At 37.5% G+C, this 25,302-nt stretch overlaps 1 protein-coding gene across 1 annotated transcript in view; it reads left to right on the top strand.

The window, feature by feature from the left end:
• Positions 1 to 25,302, top strand: part of LOC149408825 (uncharacterized) — a 286,048-nt gene that overhangs the window by 143,203 nt on the left and 117,543 nt on the right. The window contains exons 21-29 of the mRNA XM_089650404.1: positions 236 to 432; positions 1,190 to 1,364; positions 1,896 to 2,092; positions 2,850 to 3,024; positions 3,556 to 3,752; positions 4,510 to 4,684; positions 5,216 to 5,412; positions 9,195 to 9,341; positions 12,655 to 12,859. Of these exons, the coding sequence (XP_089506530.1) occupies positions 236 to 432; positions 1,190 to 1,364; positions 1,896 to 2,092; positions 2,850 to 3,024; positions 3,556 to 3,752; positions 4,510 to 4,684; positions 5,216 to 5,412; positions 9,195 to 9,341; positions 12,655 to 12,859 (1,665 nt within the window). The remainder of the gene's footprint in view (positions 1 to 235; positions 433 to 1,189; positions 1,365 to 1,895; positions 2,093 to 2,849; positions 3,025 to 3,555; positions 3,753 to 4,509; positions 4,685 to 5,215; positions 5,413 to 9,194; positions 9,342 to 12,654; positions 12,860 to 25,302) is intronic.

The following is a 25,302-nucleotide window of genomic DNA, read 5'->3' on the forward strand; positions in this document are numbered from 1 at the left end:
ATATCCCGTAGCGCAATGGGACAAGCTGAGGGTGTGCTACAACAACGCATACAGGCAACTTATGCAACGGTTCTCTATTGCCTCCACGATGTTCACCTTACTTCGCCACCGACTAGCCAGCATCCCCAGCAGGACACGAATAAGGAGAACAATCCGTATAAGGACCTCAAGGCGGTTCTGCCACAAATCACAAAGTAATAGCTTTCTATGAAAATATATTTGTTGTTTGGTTCAGTTGTGGCGGAGCGATCCCTGCCTCCGGTACCCATCGTCAACCAGTTTGAGGGCCCGAACTTTGAAATCCACGCAGACCGCTCCGTGACCATGGCCGCAGTGCTGAACCGGCCGGAGGACCACATGATCCAGGGCGGAGGCTTTGAGCAGGGCCGCGGCTTTGAGGAAAACATGCCCAGGAATAACACCGATGCCACTGTGAGTTTTATATCTTACTAGCTGATGTGCATACCCAGTGATGTTCGTTTTATGAATTCTAGTGTAAAGGAAAACTAGGTGCATTTTAAAGCTGGAATTTAAATTATTTTAAAGAAATGAAAAAGTTTTCCTTTTCAAGTATTTGTATCACTTGATTGTGCCATGTCAAATCAGGCGTTCACTTCCACGCCATTCATTCTCACACCCCTTTCTTTGTTGATTACGTACGTCACATTTTCCACACATATTTATTTCAGTTGATTGCGCCATATCTTCCTTGAGCGTTCCGACTTCTTCTACCATTCAAACCACTCTCTAAACACTAGTGGCACTAATAAGAACTGATTTTCCATGAAATGGGTCCAGGAGGGCGATTCTCGTTCTTTTAGCCTTAAGCTAAATGATAGCATTCCTCAACGACTGCTATCGTTTGCGAAAGTCGCTAAAAATAATACAAATTCTTTGGTTTGTACTGGCAAAACTCTAAAAGGTGTCGACCGATATCGCTGAAAATTTCAATGTTTGTTCTTATTAGTGCCAGGAATGTTTAGAGACTGGTTTGTTTGAATGGTAGAAGAAGTCGGGGACGCCAGAGGAATACTTAACGCAATATCTCTGCCCCGGAATGTGATACGGAGTCGAATTAAAGTTGATTTAATTTAGATTTTCAACAGTAACTTGTAATTTGAGTACCAATAGTAAAATTAAAATTAAATTGTTCAATTGAACAGAGTTTTAACAAGAAAGTACATTTTAGCAAATAGTCTACCAAGGCAGCTGTCATGTGCGACCGAATGCGGGAGGGAGTGTGTCCCGCGGAGAGGGTGGGTCGCCCCAGGCCATGCAACATGATGCAGCCTCTCAGGCCCTGGACCTGAGGCAGAATGAGGACACCGAAGCCTGCAGCGGGGACCCCTCCTCACACCACACAGGCAAGGCTTTTTATGGTCCCAAGAAAAAACTTATTAGATAATTTTACTGTTGCAACAAAATATATTAAAATGGATCTAAAAAGTATCATTGTTTTTCCTTTCAACCATCTCGGTGTTGCCATTTAAAACCATTTTAAAGGCAAATTCTCAAGTTATTGTTTTATAAATGACTGTCTGTATCTGTGTTTTGTAGTTAAATAAATAAATACGTAAGAAGATATCTGCCACTGCAGCCAAGATGTTAGGCTCTTTAAGACATACTGCACTGCCCTATACACGTGGGAACTGTGGACACAATATCCCGTAGCGCAATGGGACAAGCTGAGGGTGTGCTACAACAACGCATACAGGCAACTTATGCAACGGTTCTCTATTGCCTCCACGATGTTCACCTTACTTCGCCACCGACTAGCCAGCATCCCCAGCAGGACACGAATAAGGAGAACAATCCGTATAAGGACCTCAAGGCGGTTCTGCCACAAATCACAAAGTAATAGCTTTCTATGAAAATATATTTGTTGTTTGGTTCAGTTGTGGCGGAGCGATCCCTGCCTCCGGTACCCATCGTCAACCAGTTTGAGGGCCCGAACTTTGAAATCCACGCAGACCGCTCCGTGACCATGGCCGCAGTGCTGAACCGGCCGGAGGACCACATGATCCAGGGCGGAGGCTTTGAGCAGGGCCGCGGCTTTGAGGAAAACATGCCCAGGAATAACACCGATGCCACTGTGAGTTTTATATCTTACTAGCTGATGTGCATACCCAGTGATGTTCGTTTTATGAATTCTAGTGTAAAGGAAAACTAGGTGCATTTTAAAGCTGGAATTTAAATTATTTTAAAGAAATGAAAAAGTTTTCCTTTTCAAGTATTTGTATCACTTGATTGTGCCATGTCAAATCAGGCGTTCACTTCCACGCCATTCATTCTCACACCCCTTTCTTTGTTGATTACGTACGTCACATTTTCCACACATATTTATTTCAGTTGATTGCGCCATATCTTCCTTGAGCGTTCCGACTTCTTCTACCATTCAAACCACTCTCTAAACACTAGTGGCACTAATAAGAACTGATTTTCCATGAAATGGGTCCAGGAGGGCGATTCTCGTTCTTTTAGCCTTAAGCTAAATGATAGCATTCCTCAACGACTGCTATCGTTTGCGAAAGTCGCTAAAAATAATACAAATTCTTTGGTTTGTACTGGCAAAACTCTAAAAGGTGTCGACCGATATCGCTGAAAATTTCAATGTTTGTTCTTATTAGTGCCAGGAATGTTTAGAGACTGGTTTGTTTGAATGGTAGAAGAAGTCGGGGACGCCAGAGGAATACTTAACGCAATATCTCTGCCCCGGAATGTGATACGGAGTCGAATTAAAGTTGATTTAATTTAGATTTTCAACAGTAACTTGTAATTTGAGTACCAATAGTAAAATTAAAATTAAATTGTTCAATTGAACAGAGTTTTAACAAGAAAGTACATTTTAGCAAATAGTCTACCAAGGCAGCTGTCATGTGCGACCGAATGCGGGAGGGAGTGTGTCCCGCGGAGAGGGTGGGTCGCCCCAGGCCATGCAACATGATGCAGCCTCTCAGGCCCTGGACCTGAGGCAGAATGAGGACACCGAAGCCTGCAGCGGGGACCCCTCCTCACACCACACAGGCAAGGCTTTTTATGGTCCCAAGAAAAAACTTATTAGATAATTTTACTGTTGCAACAAAATATATTAAAATGGATCTAAAAAGTATCATTGTTTTTCCTTTCAACCATCTCGGTGTTGCCATTTAAAACCATTTTAAAGGCAAATTCTCAAGTTATTGTTTTATAAATGACTGTCTGTATCTGTGTTTTGTAGTTAAATAAATAAATACGTAAGAAGATATCTGCCACTGCAGCCAAGATGTTAGGCTCTTTAAGACATACTGCACTGCCCTATACACGTGGGAACTGTGGACACAATATCCCGTAGCGCAATGGGACAAGCTGAGGGTGTGCTACAACAACGCATACAGGCAACTTATGCAACGGTTCTCTATTGCCTCCACGATGTTCACCTTACTTCGCCACCGACTAGCCAGCATCCCCAGCAGGACACGAATAAGGAGAACAATCCGTATAAGGACCTCAAGGCGGTTCTGCCACAAATCACAAAGTAATAGCTTTCTATGAAAATATATTTGTTGTTTGGTTCAGTTGTGGCGGAGCGATCCCTGCCTCCGGTACCCATCGTCAACCAGTTTGAGGGCCCGAACTTTGAAATCCACGCAGACCGCTCCGTGACCATGGCCGCAGTGCTGAACCGGCCGGAGGACCACATGATCCAGGGCGGAGGCTTTGAGCAGGGCCGCGGCTTTGAGGAAAACATGCCCAGGAATAACACCGATGCCACTGTGAGTTTTATATCTTACTAGCTGATGTGCATACCCAGTGATGTTCGTTTTATGAATTCTAGTGTAAAGGAAAACTAGGTGCATTTTAAAGCTGGAATTTAAATTATTTTAAAGAAATGAAAAAGTTTTCCTTTTCAAGTATTTGTATCACTTGATTGTGCCATGTCAAATCAGGCGTTCACTTCCACGCCATTCATTCTCACACCCCTTTCTTTGTTGATTACGTACGTCACATTTTCCACACATATTTATTTCAGTTGATTGCGCCATATCTTCCTTGAGCGTTCCGACTTCTTCTACCATTCAAACCACTCTCTAAACACTAGTGGCACTAATAAGAACTGATTTTCCATGAAATGGGTCCAGGAGGGCGATTCTCGTTCTTTTAGCCTTAAGCTAAATGATAGCATTCCTCAACGACTGCTATCGTTTGCGAAAGTCGCTAAAAATAATACAAATTCTTTGGTTTGTACTGGCAAAACTCTAAAAGGTGTCGACCGATATCGCTGAAAATTTCAATGTTTGTTCTTATTAGTGCCAGGAATGTTTAGAGACTGGTTTGTTTGAATGGTAGAAGAAGTCGGGGACGCCAGAGGAATACTTAACGCAATATCTCTGCCCCGGAATGTGATACGGAGTCGAATTAAAGTTGATTTAATTTAGATTTTCAACAGTAACTTGTAATTTGAGTACCAATAGTAAAATTAAAATTAAATTGTTCAATTGAACAGAGTTTTAACAAGAAAGTACATTTTAGCAAATAGTCTACCAAGGCAGCTGTCATGTGCGACCGAATGCGGGAGGGAGTGTGTCCCGCGGAGAGGGTGGGTCGCCCCAGGCCATGCAACATGATGCAGCCTCTCAGGCCCTGGACCTGAGGCAGAATGAGGACACCGAAGCCTGCAGCGGGGACCCCTCCTCACACCACACAGGCAAGGCTTTTTATGGTCCCAAGAAAAAACTTATTAGATAATTTTACTGTTGCAACAAAATATATTAAAATGGATCTAAAAAGTATCATTGTTTTTCCTTTCAACCATCTCGGTGTTGCCATTTAAAACCATTTTAAAGGCAAATTCTCAAGTTATTGTTTTATAAATGACTGTCTGTATCTGTGTTTTGTAGTTAAATAAATAAATACGTAAGAAGATATCTGCCACTGCAGCCAAGATGTTAGGCTCTTTAAGACATACTGCACTGCCCTATACACGTGGGAACTGTGGACACAATATCCCGTAGCGCAATGGGACAAGCTGAGGGTGTGCTACAACAACGCATACAGGCAACTTATGCAACGGTTCTCTATTGCCTCCACGATGTTCACCTTACTTCGCCACCGACTAGCCAGCATCCCCAGCAGGACACGAATAAGGAGAACAATCCGTATAAGGACCTCAAGGCGGTTCTGCCACAAATCACAAAGTAATAGCTTTCTATGAAAATATATTTGTTGTTTGGTTCAGTTGTGGCGGAGCGATCCCTGCCTCCGGTACCCATCGTCAACCAGTTTGAGGGCCCGAACTTTGAAATCCACGCAGACCGCTCCGTGACCATGGCCGCAGTGCTGAACCGGCCGGAGGACCACATGATCCAGGGCGGAGGCTTTGAGCAGGGCCGCGGCTTTGAGGAAAACATGCCCAGGAATAACACCGATGCCACTGTGAGTTTTATATCTTACTAGCTGATGTGCATACCCAGTGATGTTCGTTTTATGAATTCTAGTGTAAAGGAAAACTAGGTGCATTTTAAAGCTGGAATTTAAATTATTTTAAAGAAATGAAAAAGTTTTCCTTTTCAAGTATTTGTATCACTTGATTGTGCCATGTCAAATCAGGCGTTCACTTCCACGCCATTCATTCTCACACCCCTTTCTTTGTTGATTACGTACGTCACATTTTCCACACATATTTATTTCAGTTGATTGCGCCATATCTTCCTTGAGCGTTCCGACTTCTTCTACCATTCAAACCACTCTCTAAACACTAGTGGCACTAATAAGAACTGATTTTCCATGAAATGGGTCCAGGAGGGCGATTCTCGTTCTTTTAGCCTTAAGCTAAATGATAGCATTCCTCAACGACTGCTATCGTTTGCGAAAGTCGCTAAAAATAATACAAATTCTTTGGTTTGTTTATTGTTTTTCATGTATAGTTTATTCAGGTTTATGTAAAAGTAATAAAACCAGTTTATGTATGTATTCATTTAAACAAAGTTAACACAATGTTTGCGGGGGTTTTTTAATCAATCTACGCCGTAAAGTGGGCAATTTTTATCACGTTCGCGCGCAAAATTACGTTTCATGTAAAATAGCTATAACTTCTGAACTATTTGTCAAATTTAAATAAAATTTTCTGTATTTTACCTTATTCGAAATCTTTCATTATGATCTGGTCACAAATTTTTATATTTTTGAAGAAACAACTATGATATTTAAGATTAAATTCAGAAATTTTGAAAAAACTCCACTTTTGTCATATTGTCGATTTAGTCATTTTATGCACATTCAACATAGTATATATATATTTTGTAAAATTCACACCACTAAACACTCATATTGTTTGAAAGTATGAAATCGTTGGAAACAATTCCCTTTATGTAAAGGTATATCATAGAATTTACACATGTATCGGGTTTCGCTACGTATTTTGTGTACCGCGCACACACGACATCGCCTTCGTAGATTCTTATTTTTACCAGGGCCTTCAATCTTTTCCAATATATGTTTTCTCATATTCATCGATAGTCTTCCTGGAGGATCAGATTTTGAAGATTTTTTTCGGATACCAGATGTTGATGGTGTTGGTTCCGGGTCTTGACTATTATCTGATGAAATCTGATCAGCCACCCAGTGCTCTGCGATTTCCTTAAAAAATTGTTTATATTTTATTTTCCTTTCTTTTACGGAGTTGTACACAACAAATGAGTTGAATACTGCAAAATTTATTATGTACATCGCCTAGCCTTTTTGTCTATTTAGTGGTTTTTCGTAAAATAGAACAATTTATTTATTTTATTTATTTATGTCTATTCTTGAATACACGTTTTACAAATTATTACAGTGGTTTATATTGCAGTACAGAGAAAAAAAGTACAGAAAAAAGGTATAAAAAATGAAGAACATAGGTTGATATAGGTAAAACTGTGTGTGGGTGATATTTTATGTTACGTGAACACCTCACTAGGAGAACCTGTGCTGAGGTGTTAACGTGTTTGTGATTAAGTGTGACAGGTATTTATGTGTTGTGGTAGAAAGTTATTTATATATTTTTTTTTTTTCACAGACATATATTGAAACATGAAAACACCCATTTATATGTGCGTGTATGTATAATGGATAATTCTTGAAGAACGTGTATAATATTTAATTTTACTTATCATATTTTGGTTATGTTTGGATTGGAATTATAATCTTTTGAATAAAGTGAATATCTTGATTTTTTATCCAGGCTACGATATGATTTTTGAGAAAGTTTGTAGATGTGTTTGTAGTCATTAGTTGTTTCAAAGTAATGGGCATACTGTTAAAAAGTTTGGTTGCGTAGTATTGAAAGTGTCTTTGTCCGTGTGTGGTGTGTGTTATCGGAATGTTCAGTGTTTTATTTGTTGATGACCTGGTTTTTATTATGGCTTTTGCTTGATTTGTAAAATAAAAAAATATAAGATAGGTTTATCTAAAAAGACGCTGTCTGGATTGCATTTAGTTCGGGTTGAATCTTGCGATCATACATAAAGATAGTTGCCAATAAAAATGTGCGGTGAAAAAATGAAGACAATGTTGGTAGTTCTTATTCGAAGTATGATACAGTTAAAAATTTCTTGTTTTTTCTGGGGTTCCCCAAGGATCGATCTTAGGGCCTCTTCTTTTTTCCATTTTCATTAATGACATTGCTGAAGTCATTCTTTTTTCTCGCTTTCTGCTGTTCGCTGACGATCTAAAATTATTTCTTCTAATAAGAAATATTGAGGACTGCCTGCACCTTCAAGCTGATGTTGATAACATTTCAGAATGGAGTCAACGTAACAAGCTTCATTTCAATGTCATGAAATGCGTAGTTCTGACTTTCACCAGAGCATTTAGTCTCACATACCACAGGTACACTATGCTCGGTCATAATCTCAAACGAGTTTCAAACATAAAGGATCTTGGGATTATGTATGAGAATAAGTTGACATTTCGTCCTCATATCGAAGGGGTGTGCCAGTCGGCCTTAAAAATGTTAGGGTTTCTTCTCCGAACCGTCAGAGTTTTTCGGGATACCCGTGCTCTGAAGATTTTATACTTCTCCCTGGTCCGCAGTAGGCTGGAGAGTGGTTCGCTTATCTGGAATCCTCATGAGGTGGGGTGCTCCCTCATGTTGGAGAGGGTTCAAAAAAAGTTTCTAAGATTTCTCTACATGAGGGAGTACGGCCACTATCCATGGCTCTACCCGACGAACTTTCTTCTGGGCATGCTGGGACTTCACTCCCTGCAGCTCAGAAGGGAGGGGTATGCCGCTACCCACTTATTCAGACTGCTGCGAGGCTATATTGAGAACTCAGCCATTTTGGAGCGCGTGAGTCTCTATGTTCCAGATGACTATCGTAGACAACGTCATCATAGATTATTCTATCTTCCTGCCTGCAGAACTAACCTGCCAATGGTTCTCCCGGTAGGAAGGAGTATATTGCTCCTGAACCAAATCTCCTCCGAGATTGATATATTTGGCGTCAGTGAGGAGAGATTCAGAAGGGAAATTCTTCTGATTCTTGAAAGAGTCTCTCCACATTGACGAGATCTTTCACCGCTGCCTGAATTTTTTTTGGAAATTCCACATTTCTTGAAAATTCTTTTTCTATGTATAAATACTTAAAACAATCTTTTGTAAAATTTATATAACCTAATTTCTTATATGTATTAAATCCTAATTTGTAATTGTATAAAGTGACCGAGGGGAATAGGGTCCCATTAGCGCAGTTGGTAGAGCATTGTCCCGGAAAGACAAGGGTCCTGGGTTCGAGTCCCAGATGTAACCGTTTCCTTTTCTGATTTTTCTGTTTCAGATTTTCGTTTAGAAATCACTAATATTGTCTTCAATATTTAAATATTACAATTTGAGGTTTTACTCAATAAAGTTATTCCGAAAAATAAACTATATATATTTAACAAATTTTATGGAAATACCGACCCTAAAAGGATTGATGCACGCTCTACATACATAGACACACTTCACCACATCCTACACATCTGCCGGGATGATGGACGCTACATTGGCTAAAGAATCAACACGGCATAATACCCCAAAAATAAAACCAACAGCTTTTCCGATAATTTGAAGAAGCGTATATAATCAGATTTGTAAAACTTCTACAGCTTCTCTGTGCACGTTATGAAGCGAGGATGGAAGATAGTTGACCACCAAAGAGTCTTTGCTTTAATAAGTCTTGTTTTAGGTCTGTTTTCAGTTGGTGGAAAGCGCCTCCCAACAGGATGTGGGCTACGTGCAGCGCGCGCACATCCTCGCGGCCTCGTGGCGTGCTGCGACCACGCCCCCCGCACCGCCCACTCTCCTCCGCAACCTGCATCGCCTCACACTGCTCTACGTCCTACAGGTAACGTGCAGTATAGCGATGGGTCATGACTCATTTTATTAAGAGCGAGAGCCACGGTACCAGCTCAATAACGTATAAGCAATGAGAATACTGTGTTTGCACGATAAGACTCGCCCGATAAACTCCCCTGGTACGGCTCCCAGCCTATGAATAATCGTATGCCTCTTGTTACCGGTAAGCCGCCTCATAACACGAGATAAATAAGTATTATGTAGTCAGTAGGTGTGCGCACACACGTCCAAGTCCAGATGTCAATAGACTGTAATTCGGATAAGACGTGGGACACGATCACATCTCTGAGTATGTAAAAACAATTAATACATGGATAATTTTAATGGCGCAGTTTTTCTAAAATATCTCTGATAAAAAAGGGTAACCTTTCAATTGACGGTTTACCAGGAGTCGCTCTCTCTCTGGTTTCAATCCTGGGATTGGCTTGCAGCAATTTCATCTAATCTCCTCTTCCCTGTCTTGTGCGGCTCTTTTGACTTGTGCATATGATGAGCAGCGCACGTCCACCAGCAGGTCCTCCAGGTACTCTCGGCGTTTGCGTCTCCCCTAGAGTTGGGCTTATATAGACTATTGAAATCAGTGGCGGCTCGTGACTTTTGGGCGTACTAGAGTGCTAATATTATAAAAAATGGCATTTCTGATGTTGTCATAGCTGAAAATGATTTTTTATTTTTTTTTCGAAAATCGATTTTTTGTATGAAGATTTTCAGGAAATTTCAGTATAGCCGTGCGCCGCACGGAATTCCTGAAAATCTTCATACAAAAAATCAATTTTCGAAAAAAAAATAAAAAATCGTTTTCAGCTACAACAACATCAATTAAGCAATTTTTTGTAATATTAGCACTCTAGTAACCCAAAAGTCAAGAGCCGCCACTGATTGAAATACATAGTTCAGTAGCACGTTCACAGTCCTCCTCACTAGGGACCCTTTTGAGGACTGTAGGTTGTTTTGGCGTTGTTTCAATATGATTTCCTCAGCTTAACCCGGAGGCTGCCGTGCGCATCTATGTTTGATTCAAGATTCCGGGCCCTCGCTGCCGCGCGCAATCATTCGTGATTTTAATTTCATCTTGCGATATCTCGGAACTTTCTGTATAGATGGCGCAAAACTCAGGCTTAAAAAATAATTTGAACCTTTATCTAGCGACATCTCTACACAGATGTGACAAATGATTTTGTTTATATTATGAAAGACCTCGTCAAACTGGAGACTACAATATTTCCCCTCTCAGTGTTTGAATTCCCCGCGCGCGCGTAGTTGTGTTAGTGTATCACGTGGTTCCTTCTTATCTCGACGGTTCGCGAATACTTAGAATCTGCAACGAATCGTGGTTCTAACGTTATTATTTTAACAAATTGTTTTTATTAAGTGGTCATATTTTAAGTGCAAATAAGTTTTGTGGTAATCAACATGTTTTGTTTTTTTAAATGAAATAAGTTGTTATATCCGCCTTTCGAGTGAAAAAGTAATAATATACATTTTATTTTAATTATCTGTGTTTAGAAACTAATTATTGTGTTAATTTGACGTTTTTCCTAATATTTTTTTTGTGTAACCCTCCATCATGGCTCGACGCGACTTGTCTGATGACCAAATAAGAGAATATTGTCTCGATTTTATATCTGTTTAATTCTTTTACTGTACACAACACAATAAAAAATTCAGGTATGAGCTTCCCCGATTATCAGTTATGTGTGATAAGACAAGTAATCGCAAAACACCACAAAAAACTCAACTCTACTCAACTCCTCATTCGTCTCATCATGACACACCATTACGTCTGCTTTCAAAAGAGGTTGTAAACATCAAAACAATCCAAGCCATACAGAGCCTGCCATGTTTGTGCGAATACAAAACTTAAACAAAGCCGCAGAAAAATGGCTCGATATGTGTTCCCAGTGTAATGTGGCATTGTGTATTCATTCTTGTTTTAAAGTCTACCATTCGAATAAAAACTATTAACATAAATAATACGATAAGAAACTGTAAATAAAAGTTTAATAAATAATGAAGTTTAAAACAATAATATTATCGCAATTGTATCGTGAGAAATTTAATGGTGAGCCGTTGCAGAGGTCCCGCTTCGGAGACGTGAATACTGATATTACTATAGTATGTCTGTATGTGTTGGTGAGATTACTGATTTGATAATGGCGGCGGGTCGAAGTTTGTTGATGTTTCATAGATAGTTTTTATTCATCAAATAATGCATCAATTCATAAAGATATCTTGCTTAGACTTTTATAAAGTGTAACGTAAACAAGTTTTTTTTGTTTTGGTAATAATTTAGTATCTCTAAGTGCTGAGGATAATAAATAATGAGGCGATGTAAAATATTCTAAAAATCCTTGGCGTGGGAGTTACCTTGTCTTTACTTTCGGGCAGGAAAAGGGTTAATGTTTGTCAACCTCATTTTCATATTTGTTGATTTCATCATCTACATCTTTTAAATTTCTTTTGGAATGGAATATATAATTTCGTACCATGAAATTTATGGTTTTTCTGGCCAAAAGACGTATTTAATTTTGGGAAGTTAAGTAGATTTGAGGTTTTTGATCAGTAAAGTTTCAATTTGGGAAGCGTGTTTGGGTACTGCCGCCCCCCCGTGAACAATTTATAGGATAATCAACACCTCTGCCATTTTTCTCCCCGTGTGGTTTGCTACGTTTGGTGACTTAGCAGGGGTGCCCGGGTTCATCAGGTGAGGTGTGTTCAGGATGCGCCTGCCCACTAGATGCGTGGCGTGCCAGATGGGGAGAACTGTTACCACTCTATCTGGTCTCTCGACCCACCGGCCTTGCGCCGCAGTGGGAGGGATTTATCCATACGGCCGTCACTCTTGGACACCCTGATCCTGTGTGGGGTTAATGTTCTTTGAATTTGATTGTGGCATTCTATCGTCCATGATTGCATATTGTTGACATTGTTCTATAATTATTATTATTATTCATTTAGCAAATTCAACCAAATTCAATATTGAAGGTAACAATAACCTCAATACTAAACTACTGTACGGATTGAAAATAAAAATGCTAATGTACCTATGTATACCAGATGTTATTTTTGTTTAATTTTCAACATAATTTTTCAGTAATTATTCTGTTTAACATAATACTGTTTCGCTCCTGTGAACCACTGTAAACATAAATCATGCATATTGTAAAAGCCTTTTACGGCGTCTAAATAAATAAATAAATAAATAAACATCTCCGCACACAGCCTCTGCTAATGCCTTCCCTGCCGTTGCAGTTGTTATCTTCTTCCAAATCATATTTTTCAATGCGAATTATACTTTACAGGAGGAATGGCCCAAACTGGAGAAATCACTCCAAACGGACCTGTGCACCAGCGTGGAGAGTTGCGCGGGGGCCCTGGAGAAGGCCGGCGGGCCGGGGGCGGCGCGGAGACTGCACTACCTGCTGCGCACAGCCGAACACCCCTGGCACCACCCCACGCTGCGTCTCATCATGGAAGGGGGGGAGCCTCAGCCGCAGATGGAGCAAGGTGAGATACGCAGTCCTATTTATTGTTAGGTTAGGTTAGGTGGTATAATAAAAAAGTGGTCTGAAGAAGTGAGGTTAGTAGTCCATAACGGAGTGCTTATATAATTCAATTAAATTTATTATTTAAAAACATTACATTTAGCTTCATTGATGCTAAATACGTCAGTATCCGAATTGATTCTGTTCAACAGCAAGATTGCTCTCCCCACCGGCATGACCATTGGCAAGTTAGTCCTGCAGGCCGGGAGATAAAACAGTCTGTGCTGTCGGTGACGGAGATAACCATCGGGAACATAGAAATTAATGCTCCCGTTATAGCCTAGTTTTCAAACCATCCAAAAACCAATCTGAAGAAATGTGTAGCAATGTGTACATCCCTTCTGACTTGTTCATTCCGAGCATACCCAAATATTATAGATACATTTACCGGCTCAAGTTACACCTGTTGTGTTAACCGTTAAAATTGTTCATTTCTACACCATCGGAATCTAGTTCCAGTAAAACGATTAGAGCTAAGTGCAATCCATAAGTGTGACTGTTATCCACGGACTCTGTGCAGAAAAAATTGCTCTTAATTCAAATTTAAACTCAGCATTTATAACCTAATATCAGTGATCCGCGTAAAATTAACTGTCACTCATGTTTTGACAGCTGTGATTGGGTGTAATCGCCGCCATTTCTTCTGCCGCCTTATCATTGGCTTACTGCTGTTGCTGCTCACTCCTATTGGCCATGACTGAGGTAAACAAATTCCAAAAAAATTGAATAACTTGTAATGCCTCCTAAGAAGCTGCAGTCTGAGGACTCCGAAATACTGAAGCATATCGACTTAAAACTTGACAGCTTTCAAATGTCTTTTAAATCCGAAATAAGGGACCTCAATAGACTACATGTCAAAAAAAATCGATGATTATGAAGGAAAACTAAAAACAATGGACCTGGACCTTAAAGAAGAAAAAACAAAATCAGTTAGGCTCGAAGGCGAGATTGCGGAGCTTACGAAAATAGTTAACCACCTAGACAAAAGGAATAATAACCACGATCAACAGCTGCTCGAAAACAACATCGAAATATTCGGCATCTCTGAAAATACCAACGAAGACATTGCCGACACGATTATTAAAATTGCGACCAAAGTGGGACAAAAGATAAACAGAGAAGACATTATTTACGCCAGCAGGGTAAAAATACGCCTACATCCTCTACCCGATGGGTCCGGACTTGCTACCCCTCGCGATACCCGCCCCCGAAACATTGTGGCCAAACTTGTTAGCAAGAAACTGAAGCCGGAGGGAAAATATTTATTAACGACCAACTCACAAGAAAAAACAAATATCTGTTACGTTCCGCGAAAGAGTTTAAAATCGCTAACAATTTCAGTTTTTTATGGGTGCGAAACTCCAAGATATATATAAGGAAGAACGATACCTCTCCCGCAATCCTAATATCTGGCCTGGCTCAATTATTAAACTTGTTATAACTACAAAACCCTCTACCTTGTCTACTTACTTCTTTTATAACTCATTAAATCATAATTATCCATCCTTTACTCCCACGCTCACAACACATCACAACAACACACTCATTCTATCCATAACACTCGCTAAAATGTTTAACAATCATACCTACACACTTGCACATTCAATATATTATCAAGCGTTACACTCGCCTAATGCATATCCCAGTGGACTTGTGACAGATGGTAATTTACTTCGCTCTCTTATGTCCGAAAAATTAATAATTTTTTATCAAAACGCGCGTGGCCTTTGCACTAAAACGAAAGAGTTTTATCATAATGTTTTGTCAAATGAATTCAATATAATTTTAATTACTGAAACATGGTTAGTAGACAGCATATCTGACAACGAGCTCTTTGACCCCAGGTATAATATTTACAGAAAATATAGAGACACGCCCCTAACGGGTAAAACCAAAGGAGGTGGTTTCGCAATTGGTATAAAAAAAGAATTTACTGTTCACTCGCGCGAGTCGTGGAGCTCGGAAGCTGAAGACATTTGGATTTCACTAGCATTAAAATGCCCAAATCGCCGTAAATCCAATATTCACATCTGTTGTTCGTATTTACCCGGAGTCGGTCCAAAGCTATCAAATACTCAGCGTTTATCCTTTCTCAACAGTCATACGTCCAGAATTTCCGACTTAACCACAAACTATCCAAACGATATATTTCTATTAATTGGCGATTACAACATGCCTAACATCATCTGGAACACCGCATATCATCCCCGTGGTACTGACATCTGCTCCACCACCCTCCTTAACTGTCTATCTTATTCGGATTTAAAACAATACAACCACATTCCAAACAGGTACGGTAGAACACTTGACCTAGTGCTCTGTAACACCACAGTCTGCGTCTCTCCTGCCGACTCTCCTCTGGTTCCGGAGGATGCACATCACACATCCTTAATAGTTGAACTCAATATTTACGCCCCCACAACCACTTCCTCACCCCAGACGTTCAAGTTATTCAATAAAGTCAACTATGACCTAGTCAATGACGCTCTGTCAAAAACTGACTGGTCTTCTGTTTTAAACGCACAGGACGTTAACACGGCGGTTAACAGCTTTTACCTAATCATCGACGCCTTGATAGATGACTTTGTTCCAAAGAAAGTTCTGAAACCAACCAATTTCCCAACGTGGTACTCATTGGCTCTTATTAAGGGGGTATTTGCAAAAACCGAAATAATATTTCGGGGCGGAGAAGAATGAAGTAAGTCGGAACGGGGAACACGCCTCGTGCGCTGGTCAACCCAGTTCGAAGTTAGAGCAGCAATGAAATTCACTAGATGGTACCCATGAGTAAGGTTTGAACATAAAACGCTTAATAATGAGCGTCTTTCAAATAAAGTTTATTAAGGTGAGTATGCATTTTTTAGGTAAATTTCGATAGAAGAATTGCAGAAAGAGCTCATGATTTTATGAGATTTAGATGAGATTATCAGATTTCTATCAAACTTCTTTGATAAATTATCGATATTATCAACTACACTGCTAGACGGTAGGCAGTACCTTATGACTCGTAACCGACGTGTTCTTCATTGACAGATGTCAAAACAATACGGTATTTATTTTCATAATATCTGATCATAATTATATCTGAATATATTGGCAAGATAAATAAAATATCGGTCATTTTCAATATTTATTATTATTTTTTTGCAAAAAAGTTACATAAAACAAATAATTATGTAATGTGAAAAACATAAGATTCAATTTTTTTATATAAAGGCCATCATTTATTATTTTATCAGTTATAAAATAATTTACATAATAATTTACTAGATGTCATTACAAAACAAATCAATAATATAATCGTTCCCAATCAGCACGGCTTTATCATAGATAGAAACACTTTAAGTAACTTAATCATTTATGAAAATTATATAACTGATTCCCTTATCCACACGCATCGGGTGGATTCGATATACACTGATTTTTACAAAGCTTTTGATATAGTTAGGAGACATATTCTTGTGTATAAACTAAGTCTTTTGGGCATTAAAGAAACCTTATTGATATGGATCAACAGTTATCTTAGTAAAAGAAAGCTTTGTGTTAAAATAAATTCTGTAGAATCTTACATCTTCGAATCCATATGTGAAGTTTCCCAAGGATCTCACCTCGGACCAACTGTTTTTATTATTTATAAATGACATTGTTGGTGTATTTAAAGATGTACAAGTTCTGCTCTTCGCTGATGATTTGAAAATATATAGAATGATACGTACTATAGAGGATTGCCATATTTTGCAATCTAATTTGGATGAATTGTAAATTGTATCATTGGTGTGTGATCAAATAATTATTTCTTAATATTCAAAAGTGCCAAGTTCTTCGTTTTCGTAAAATCTAAAGTCATGTTACTTATGAATACTCTTTAAATAATGTACTATTGACATCAGTCGCTTAGATCAGCGACTTGGGGGTTATATTTGATGAAAAGTTAACATTTACTCTTCATGTAAATGATATAATAATGTTTGGTTTCATATGCAGAACAGCGAGTGGTTTCAAGTCACTTGAATGTTTGAAAACATTGCACACTTCTTTAGTAAGAGCCAAGTAGAGTATAATTCGCCTTTTTGATCCCCATTGTATAAAACACTTTCTGACAATATAGTAAGGGTACAGCACATATTTTTAAGATTTATTAACTTTAAACTGAATATTCCAATTCAAAATATTATCTATGTCCTTTTGATGAAACAACTTAACAATAACGCTGTCAGATAAGCGGATCATCTCTGAACTTGTAATATTAAATAAAATTATTAACCTGTCCGGTGGTATGACCGTACAGGTACGGTGAGAAAAAAATTCCTCGTAAGGAGTATGACCGTACCCGTACGGTTGCGCCTAAAATTAATTAATTATTGAATTTCTTCTGGAAAACCGATAGTTACTGCTATCTAGGGACAATTTGTCATAACTTGCAAAAGTTTTTAGCGATTTAGGTACATTACCAACGGAGTTATTCACAATTAAAATATTTCGTGACGTCACCGTCTGGTAGTCGGTGGTAAACAACATTTTTATTGCGAGCGACGTCTTTTGTGAAGTGAAATTTGTGGTTTTTGTTTGTTTTTACACTGAATTACCTAATCATCTTGCATTAAAAATTACCTCACGTGTTTGGATGTGAATATTTATTAGATATATTATACCGACAGTATTTGTTTTCAGTTTGAATATAGTTTTTGACAGTTTGAACAAAATTCAATAGTGAATCTGAGTGCTGTGAACTATTATTATTATTCTGAAATATTATTCGTTATACTGTTATTATCATTGACATTTTAATATTTTAGGTTATTAATAATTTGGACAGTGTTTTACTGTGATTTGACTTTGTGATTCGTATTGATAACTTGTTTAATTTAAATATTTTACTCTTATAAAAAATGGTTAACCCTTTAATTGAACAAGACATTGCTGATATTTTAATCGAAAGTGAAGATGAAGATCTTCATGATTTGCCAATACATTCGGATAGCTCATCCGACGAATCTGATACATCTGATGAGGATAAAACTCTCCCTAGTTGTTCAACATCCAAAAAGAGCAAAGTTGATCATCGTAAATGGGATCAGGGTAAGTTTACGCCCATTATTCATGAATTCGATTCAACTAACTGAAATGAAGTCTTTGAATTCGAACAATCTCATGGCTCTGAAATGGCACGATAGAAGGGATGTACTTATGCTTAGTAACATACATACAGATGCAATGATTGTTACTGATAAAATTGACTTCTCCACGGGAGAAAATAAAATAAAACCAGAGGTAGTTTTAGATTATACCAAGAATATGGGAGCTGTTGACAAAGTGGACCGCATATTGGGCTTCGCAAGCAGTTTCAGGAAGTCTCTAAAATGGTATAAGAAAATTCTCTTCAGATTGATAGATATTGGAACACTAAATGCTTTCTTTTTGCATCGTTTGAAAATGCAAAAGGTTTTATCATTTAACGAATTCCGGGAAAACTTAGTGTCTCAAATGATCGAAAAATATCACACGCCAAGGCCGGCATCATCTGGAGGAAGGAGAGTAGTGGATCAACCAACTCGCCTTTTAGGGAAACATTTTCTCCGTCTTGTACCAGAAACTGCAGCCCAAGGTAAGCGAACTCAACGACAACGCCATGTGTGTAGACAAACAGCAGTTCAAGCTCAAAAAAGAAGTGACATGAAATATATGTGCACCGACTGCAATCTTGCGTATATCCATGTTTCGAAGACTACCATACGAAAAAGCAGTATTAGATAGTGAAGACATTTTATTCCTAAGATAGTGTACATAATAATTAGATTAGTGTTTTTGTTATCGTAATTATTGACTGCATATACATTGTGTACCTATGTTGAATTTTTATAATGAAAATACAAAAGTATAAGTGTAAATAATAATTGTATATGTAAGTGTATGAAAAAAGTTGTTCTTCCCCCCTTGATCCCCTTGGCATCATTAAAATTGTGGTAAGTGAATCTGATTTTTATTAAGTAAAAACAAAAATCTGCTCCGATTTCGATGGTTGGCGATTTCTGCAAAATTTTTTAAATTTTTTCCTTCTAAATAGTTTAGTATTTGTTTTTTCGTGCTAGTTTCTAAGGATTTTTTACTATTTTTTTATACTCTACGAGGTGGCATTTATTTTTTTCTATATTTTGATTGTTGAAAAAACTCCCTCCAGCGGGACCGTTTTCTTTCCAGAAACTCACCACCGGACAGGTTAATAATTGCATTGACAACCTTGAAATTCTCACCAAAATAAAATTTTACGTACCGACCAGAAATTTGAGGCAAAGTGCTACCGTTTTCTTTGCCAATTTTAAAACCAACTATGAAGCTCATACACCAATAAATATACTACATCATTTTGGCAATATATTTGGAAATATTTTATACATGTTTAAAGATACCGTATTAGTTATAAAACGATATATTTTTAATCACTTTACTTAGATGTATGAATTCATGACTCCGTAGTGAATACACTTTTATTTTTATATTTCTGTCTTTCTTGATACATATTTTGCTTTCCATAATCCACACTATTAATTTTAATTTACTTCATCATAAAACATTATTTATTGTACACTATGTACCTAACACAACTGTATTACTTGTTACATATTTTTGTAAAAGCCCATTAGGGCGTAATCATTTTTGGGAAATCGACAGTTTACATTTAATCAGTTTGTACATAAGTATTATGTGGTAAAATAAAACCAATTATGGATTTCCTCCCTGTGACTTTAACTGGGACAGCATAATATGGAATAAGTTATTTAAATTTGTTAGAAAGAAATATGAATTAAAAAATTATATAAAACAAAAGATTATATAAAATGAAAAATTTACAAAACAATTCATTTACAGCCATGGAGAGAGGTGGTGGATATAAATCAAATAACAATTGAGATATAAACAATAGAGACATAAACATTATTCACAAAACATCAGAGAAATATTCTTTTATGGACCTCTTGTATTTGGTAAGTTCGCCACTGAAAATATCAACCTTAAAATGTACAACACGTCTCACCACAGGTCACAATCTGACGGGGTCATAGTTTATGCCAAATCTAACCTCACACATACAGTATCTGAAATTTCACTCGACCATGCAAATTGCCTTAATATCTCAATCGACAACTTAAATATTCTTGCCATATATCGCTCCCCTAAGCCCAACAATGTCACCCCTTTTCTATACTCTCTAGAAAAACTTATTAATGAAAAAACCAATGATCTCATCATAATCGGTGACATCAATATAGACATCCTAAATGAATCCAGCCCCCACACTACAAATTACTTAAACCTAATGGCACTACATGGCCTTATACCCTATATCAACACACCTACACGAGTCACCCTCACTACTAAGACATGCATAGATCACATTATGGTTAGATCAAAGCGAACTGCTAACTCAGCTGTATTCGAATCCACTGTAACTGACCATTACTCTACCATTCTTGAACTACACAACACTAAATCATCTCCCCCTAAGCCCAGCAATCCTTCCCATAAAACTGTTGTAATGGATCATCTGATGAAGAATCTTAAAGAAGAAAAATGGGAATCTATCCTGCTTTCTGAAAACGTCAATGAAGCCCTAGAAAATTTCTCTGCATCACTAACTGCTCACATTAATCACGCTACTTTCCCCATTATAACGCCATCCAACAAAAAAAAGAAATTAAAACCATGGATTACAAATGGTCTTATCTTCTGTATACGCAAAAGAGACAGACTCCACAAACAAGCCCTAAACAACCCAGACCCCCAACTCTTGCGCTTCTATAAAAAATATCGTAACATTTGCAATAATCTAATAATAATAACTAAGCAAAACTATTATAAAAAAAAAATTGAAGAATCAGGATATGACAGTAAAGTAATCTGGAACGTAGTCAATGACATCTCAGAAAACAAAAAAACCTCACTCAAAATTCAATCACTCGTTATTAATGGGAAAAATATCCAAATCCATGATGACCCAAAAACCCTAGCCGATCATTCCAATCATTTTTTCAGTAACATCGGTACGAACTTAGCCAACAACATCCTGAAAGTGACCAACAAAACACAAAAACTCTTTTCCCCACGGGTAAGACAACAGAACTCTCTTCACCCCGAATTCACTCTAGCCCCAACCTCCACTAAAGAAATTGTTGACACAATCCTCACCATTAAAACAAACAGTGCTGCTGGTAATGACAATATTTCTCCCTACATAATAAAACACATAGTTCACTTAATTACCAAGCCGTTAAAACATATCATTAATCTAAGCTTTAAAAGCGGTTCCTTCCCTCACCAACTTAAACATGCAATGGTTATCCCAATACATAAAGGTGGTGACAAAACAAATATAGAAAACTATAGACCCATTTCCTTGCTAAGTGTCTTGTCGAAAATCATTGAAAAAATCGTTATAAGTAGGCTTGTCTCCCATTTAGAAACCCAGAAGATTCTCTCGCCTAATCAGTTTGGATTTCAAAACAACCTAAACACAGAATCTGCAATCTTAGACTTGACTGATAAGATCACTAACAGCCTGGATGAAGGCGATTCCTGCTTAGCCATATTCTTAGACTTAGCCAAAGCTTTTGACACGGTTTCCCACCCCATACTTCTAAAAAGGCTAAGTCAAATAGGTATTCGAGGTAGAACTCTTAACTGGTTCTCATCATACCTAACTGATAGATCGCAAACGGTGAAAATTAACAACATAGCTGTAAGTAACCCTTTACCTATCCAATTCGGAGTCCCACAAGGAAGTGTCCTAGGCCCTATTCTGTTCCTCATTTATATAAATAAACTCTGTAACCTTCCCATAGCCGGAAAACTAATATCTTTTGCAGATGACACTGTTCTTATATCCCGACACAAAAACTGGAAAGGAGCATTCGACATAGCTCAAAACGACATAGACCTTATAAAAAAATGGTTAGATGATAATCTCCTTACACTTAATGCTGGAAAAACAAAATTCTTAACCTTCAGTCTGTCAGCTGCAACCCAACCTACCAACAACCAGAAGATAATAATTCACTCCTGTCTGAGAACTTGCTATTCCTGTAATTGCCCAGCTCTGGAACAAGTCACTCACATAAGATACCTGGGGGTCATCATTGACCAACATCTTCGTTGGGATCACCACTTGGCCAGTCTAACCCCACGCATCCGCAAGCTCTCTTATGCTTTTAGAAATCTAAGAAATATCCTTACTACCTCAACTCTTAAAACTGTATACTACGCTCTCTGCCAATCCCTACTAGCTTACGGCATTATAATCTGGGGTGGTTGTGCACAATCTACCATTGAACCTCTTCTAAAAGCCCAAAAAATGGTAATACGTGTCATTAACAAGCGACCGACAAGATACCACTCCACTCGACTCTTCATAGAGTATAAGGTCTTAAATATACGACAACTCCACCTAAAATTTTCGCTAATACATTTCCTGTTCAAATATAAAAACAAAACTCTTTGAAAACACAACTACACAACCAGAACAATATCCAACGGTCACTTCAAAGTACCTTCACTACATACCACGTTAGCTCAAAGACAATTTTTCTTCCTAGCTCCTAAAATCTTTAACCTTATCCCTGAAAACCTAAAAACCGCGAATCAACCCCATTCATTTAAAAAACAAATTACGAAATGGATCCTTACACACGGAATACATTACAATTACAGTACCCATTCATTCTACACTCTATCAATTTAATCACCTTTCAGACAAAACATAAATTATTGTAACACATAATACATAATCATATAATACATAATAAACATAAAATACATAACATAACATAATCCTTATTCCCTAACTTAGCGGTATATGTAGTATGTAAATAAATAATTAGCATGATATATTTACTAATAATTTGAGTAATTCTTATAATCTTGTAATCTTCTTATAACTTCTTCATTCTCTTCTTGCTACCCTAACTAGCTCTTCACAATTTTTATTATTTTTTTTTTCATATCATAGTAATGTATAGATTCTATTCAAACTGTAAAATTCACCCGCCATAACACAGGGTCATCCCTAGCATGGAGGGTGAAATATCACAAAAACTATATGTACCCTCTAAGTCTTGTATTAATAAAATAAAAATAAAAATAAAATAAAATAAATAATACGCTATTGTAATTATTGCATAGTCTGTTCAGGCAAGAATTCTGCTTAGAGTTCGTTTTGCTTTGATCAACCCTGAACAGGACACAAGAGCGTGTTGAACGCGCAGGTACATTGAATGGAATCTTGTTTAGCAACTCTGGGCATTGAATATTATTGTTAACTACTTTATACAGGAATAGTGCATCCTTATGATGCCTCCGTACACTCAAGTATGAAGCTGCCTCTGCATAATTATTAAATCTTACAAATGACTTGTAACAATAACATTAATATAAAAAAAACTAAAAAAAATATTCAATCAACTAGCATTTCGTCGAAATCTAAACGACGCTTTCCTAATTGACGTTCTTTACATACTATTGCGTCTAAGATATATGAAGGATCACGAACATTCATAGACCTTGTGACTCGAGGATCGATAAGCTCGGGAAGAATGTAATCCATATAAAAATTGGTTAATTTAATAAGCATTTTTTCTTCCCAGAACTTGTCATCTCGAAGTATCCGCTCAACTTTTAGAGGGAAGTGTGAGCCAGTCCATACGGCAAAAATGCAATGACTTTTATTACTAATGTGTAATTGGCCCTGCACCTGGAAATACCAATCGTGATTTTGGTTTACGCGATATTTTTCGTTGTCTAATTTCCAAAACGTTATTTTTTTTTTTCAATTGCGTCTTCAACAGACATACTCTTTGCAGAAGATGGGCATTTAATTTCGACGATACAGTTATTACCGGACAGACCATCAGGTGTAGCTCCAAAAAAACAATGTTCAGTGTCTATAAATAAGCCACTCTGTTCAATAGTTAAGGAATTCTTGTTCACATAACTGCCGAATCGCGATTGGCTCATTTATTTTCCCATATTTAATTGATTCAATATTTTGCAAAGAACGTCCATATAGTAAAGTTTTAACTAATGGCGCACAACTAATCATTCTTCTCTTACAAATCTTACCAAACCACGACGCTGTTAAAAGATTTCGACGCCTTTCTAACCATTCACCACTCTCAGACTGTAAAATGGTTTCCCTTTCAATTCGCCGACGTTCTGGGGAAGAACATTGCAAATCTTTGAAAAACTGCCTTTTTGCAGCATCAAATGATATATTATCCATATCCGGCTTTTGACATGCATCACCAAATTCGGAATCTGGTTTTAAAGAATTTAGTGTTTTATTATTTTTTTTTTGTTTTGTACTTATAATTTTGGTTACTAAGTTTTCTACGTTTATTTGCTTCAAAACTTTTCAAGACATTTCGCGGGCTGCTATCAAAAACCGTTTTATGGAGAACATAATGTGGCCGTTTTGTATTAAACGCAACAACAGATGCTGCGCACCTCCCAGAATAAGACTGTTTTGTTGAAAAATTTATTCTTTTCCCACCTACCATTTTGGCGACAACGCTGTTATATGATTCCGCAATATTGCTATCGACGTTATATATTAAGCTGCGGGAATTTGAAGCTAAACGCGAACAAAGTTGGGAGAGTTTAGAAAATAAGTTGCACATTTTTAAATCTTGAATGTAGTTTTTCTCATCCACATGCTTACAGTAATAGTCGTCACAGGTAGCGTGGTCGCCAAACACATGTTTAATGCTATTTAGAATATCTTTATTTAAATTCCCGACTTTGGTATCCATCAAACAATTTTCTGAAATCCTATATTTAATAGCAGATGTGATTGATCTACGCAAGCGGAGTAATCTTTCACTGATAATTTTGCGTAATCGTATAGGGTACTTATATGTTTAAAACAGTTATTACTTTTTCAGAATTTTTCTCAGGCGACATCGGTCCTTCCGACATCGGTCCTTCCGACATCGGATTATTGATATTTTCAGTATTTTCCTGATGAAATAAAAACAATATTAGAAAAATTATGTTCATTCACTTTTCAATTCATTTTTTGCATTAGACGAGTATATACAAGTGTATAAATTACCTGTTGTAATATAGGTAGAGATGGTATATCGCTAAGTCTAGAAGCAAGCATTAATTGCACCTCTTTTCTGTGTTCTTTATTCTGCCTCTTGATTTTTTTCACCCTGCTTACTAGCGAATACCTGTTCTTCTTTTCTTTGTTGCCCATTCTAAACAATTAGTAACCTCTGGAAAAAAGATTTAAGGATTATATAGGTCGCTTTTTGTATTTATTTGTAGATGATGAACGTACCTACATAATAATAATAATATTTGGCTAATTTATATAGCGCCGTTTTCGTGAGAAATCACCTCAAGGGCGCTGTA

This window comes from Hesperophylax consimilis, unplaced genomic scaffold, assembly GCF_061612785.1.
Source record: "Hesperophylax consimilis isolate HC1 unplaced genomic scaffold, BYU_Hcon_1.0 scaffold_55, whole genome shotgun sequence".
Lineage (NCBI taxonomy): Eukaryota > Metazoa > Arthropoda > Insecta > Trichoptera > Limnephilidae > Hesperophylax > Hesperophylax consimilis.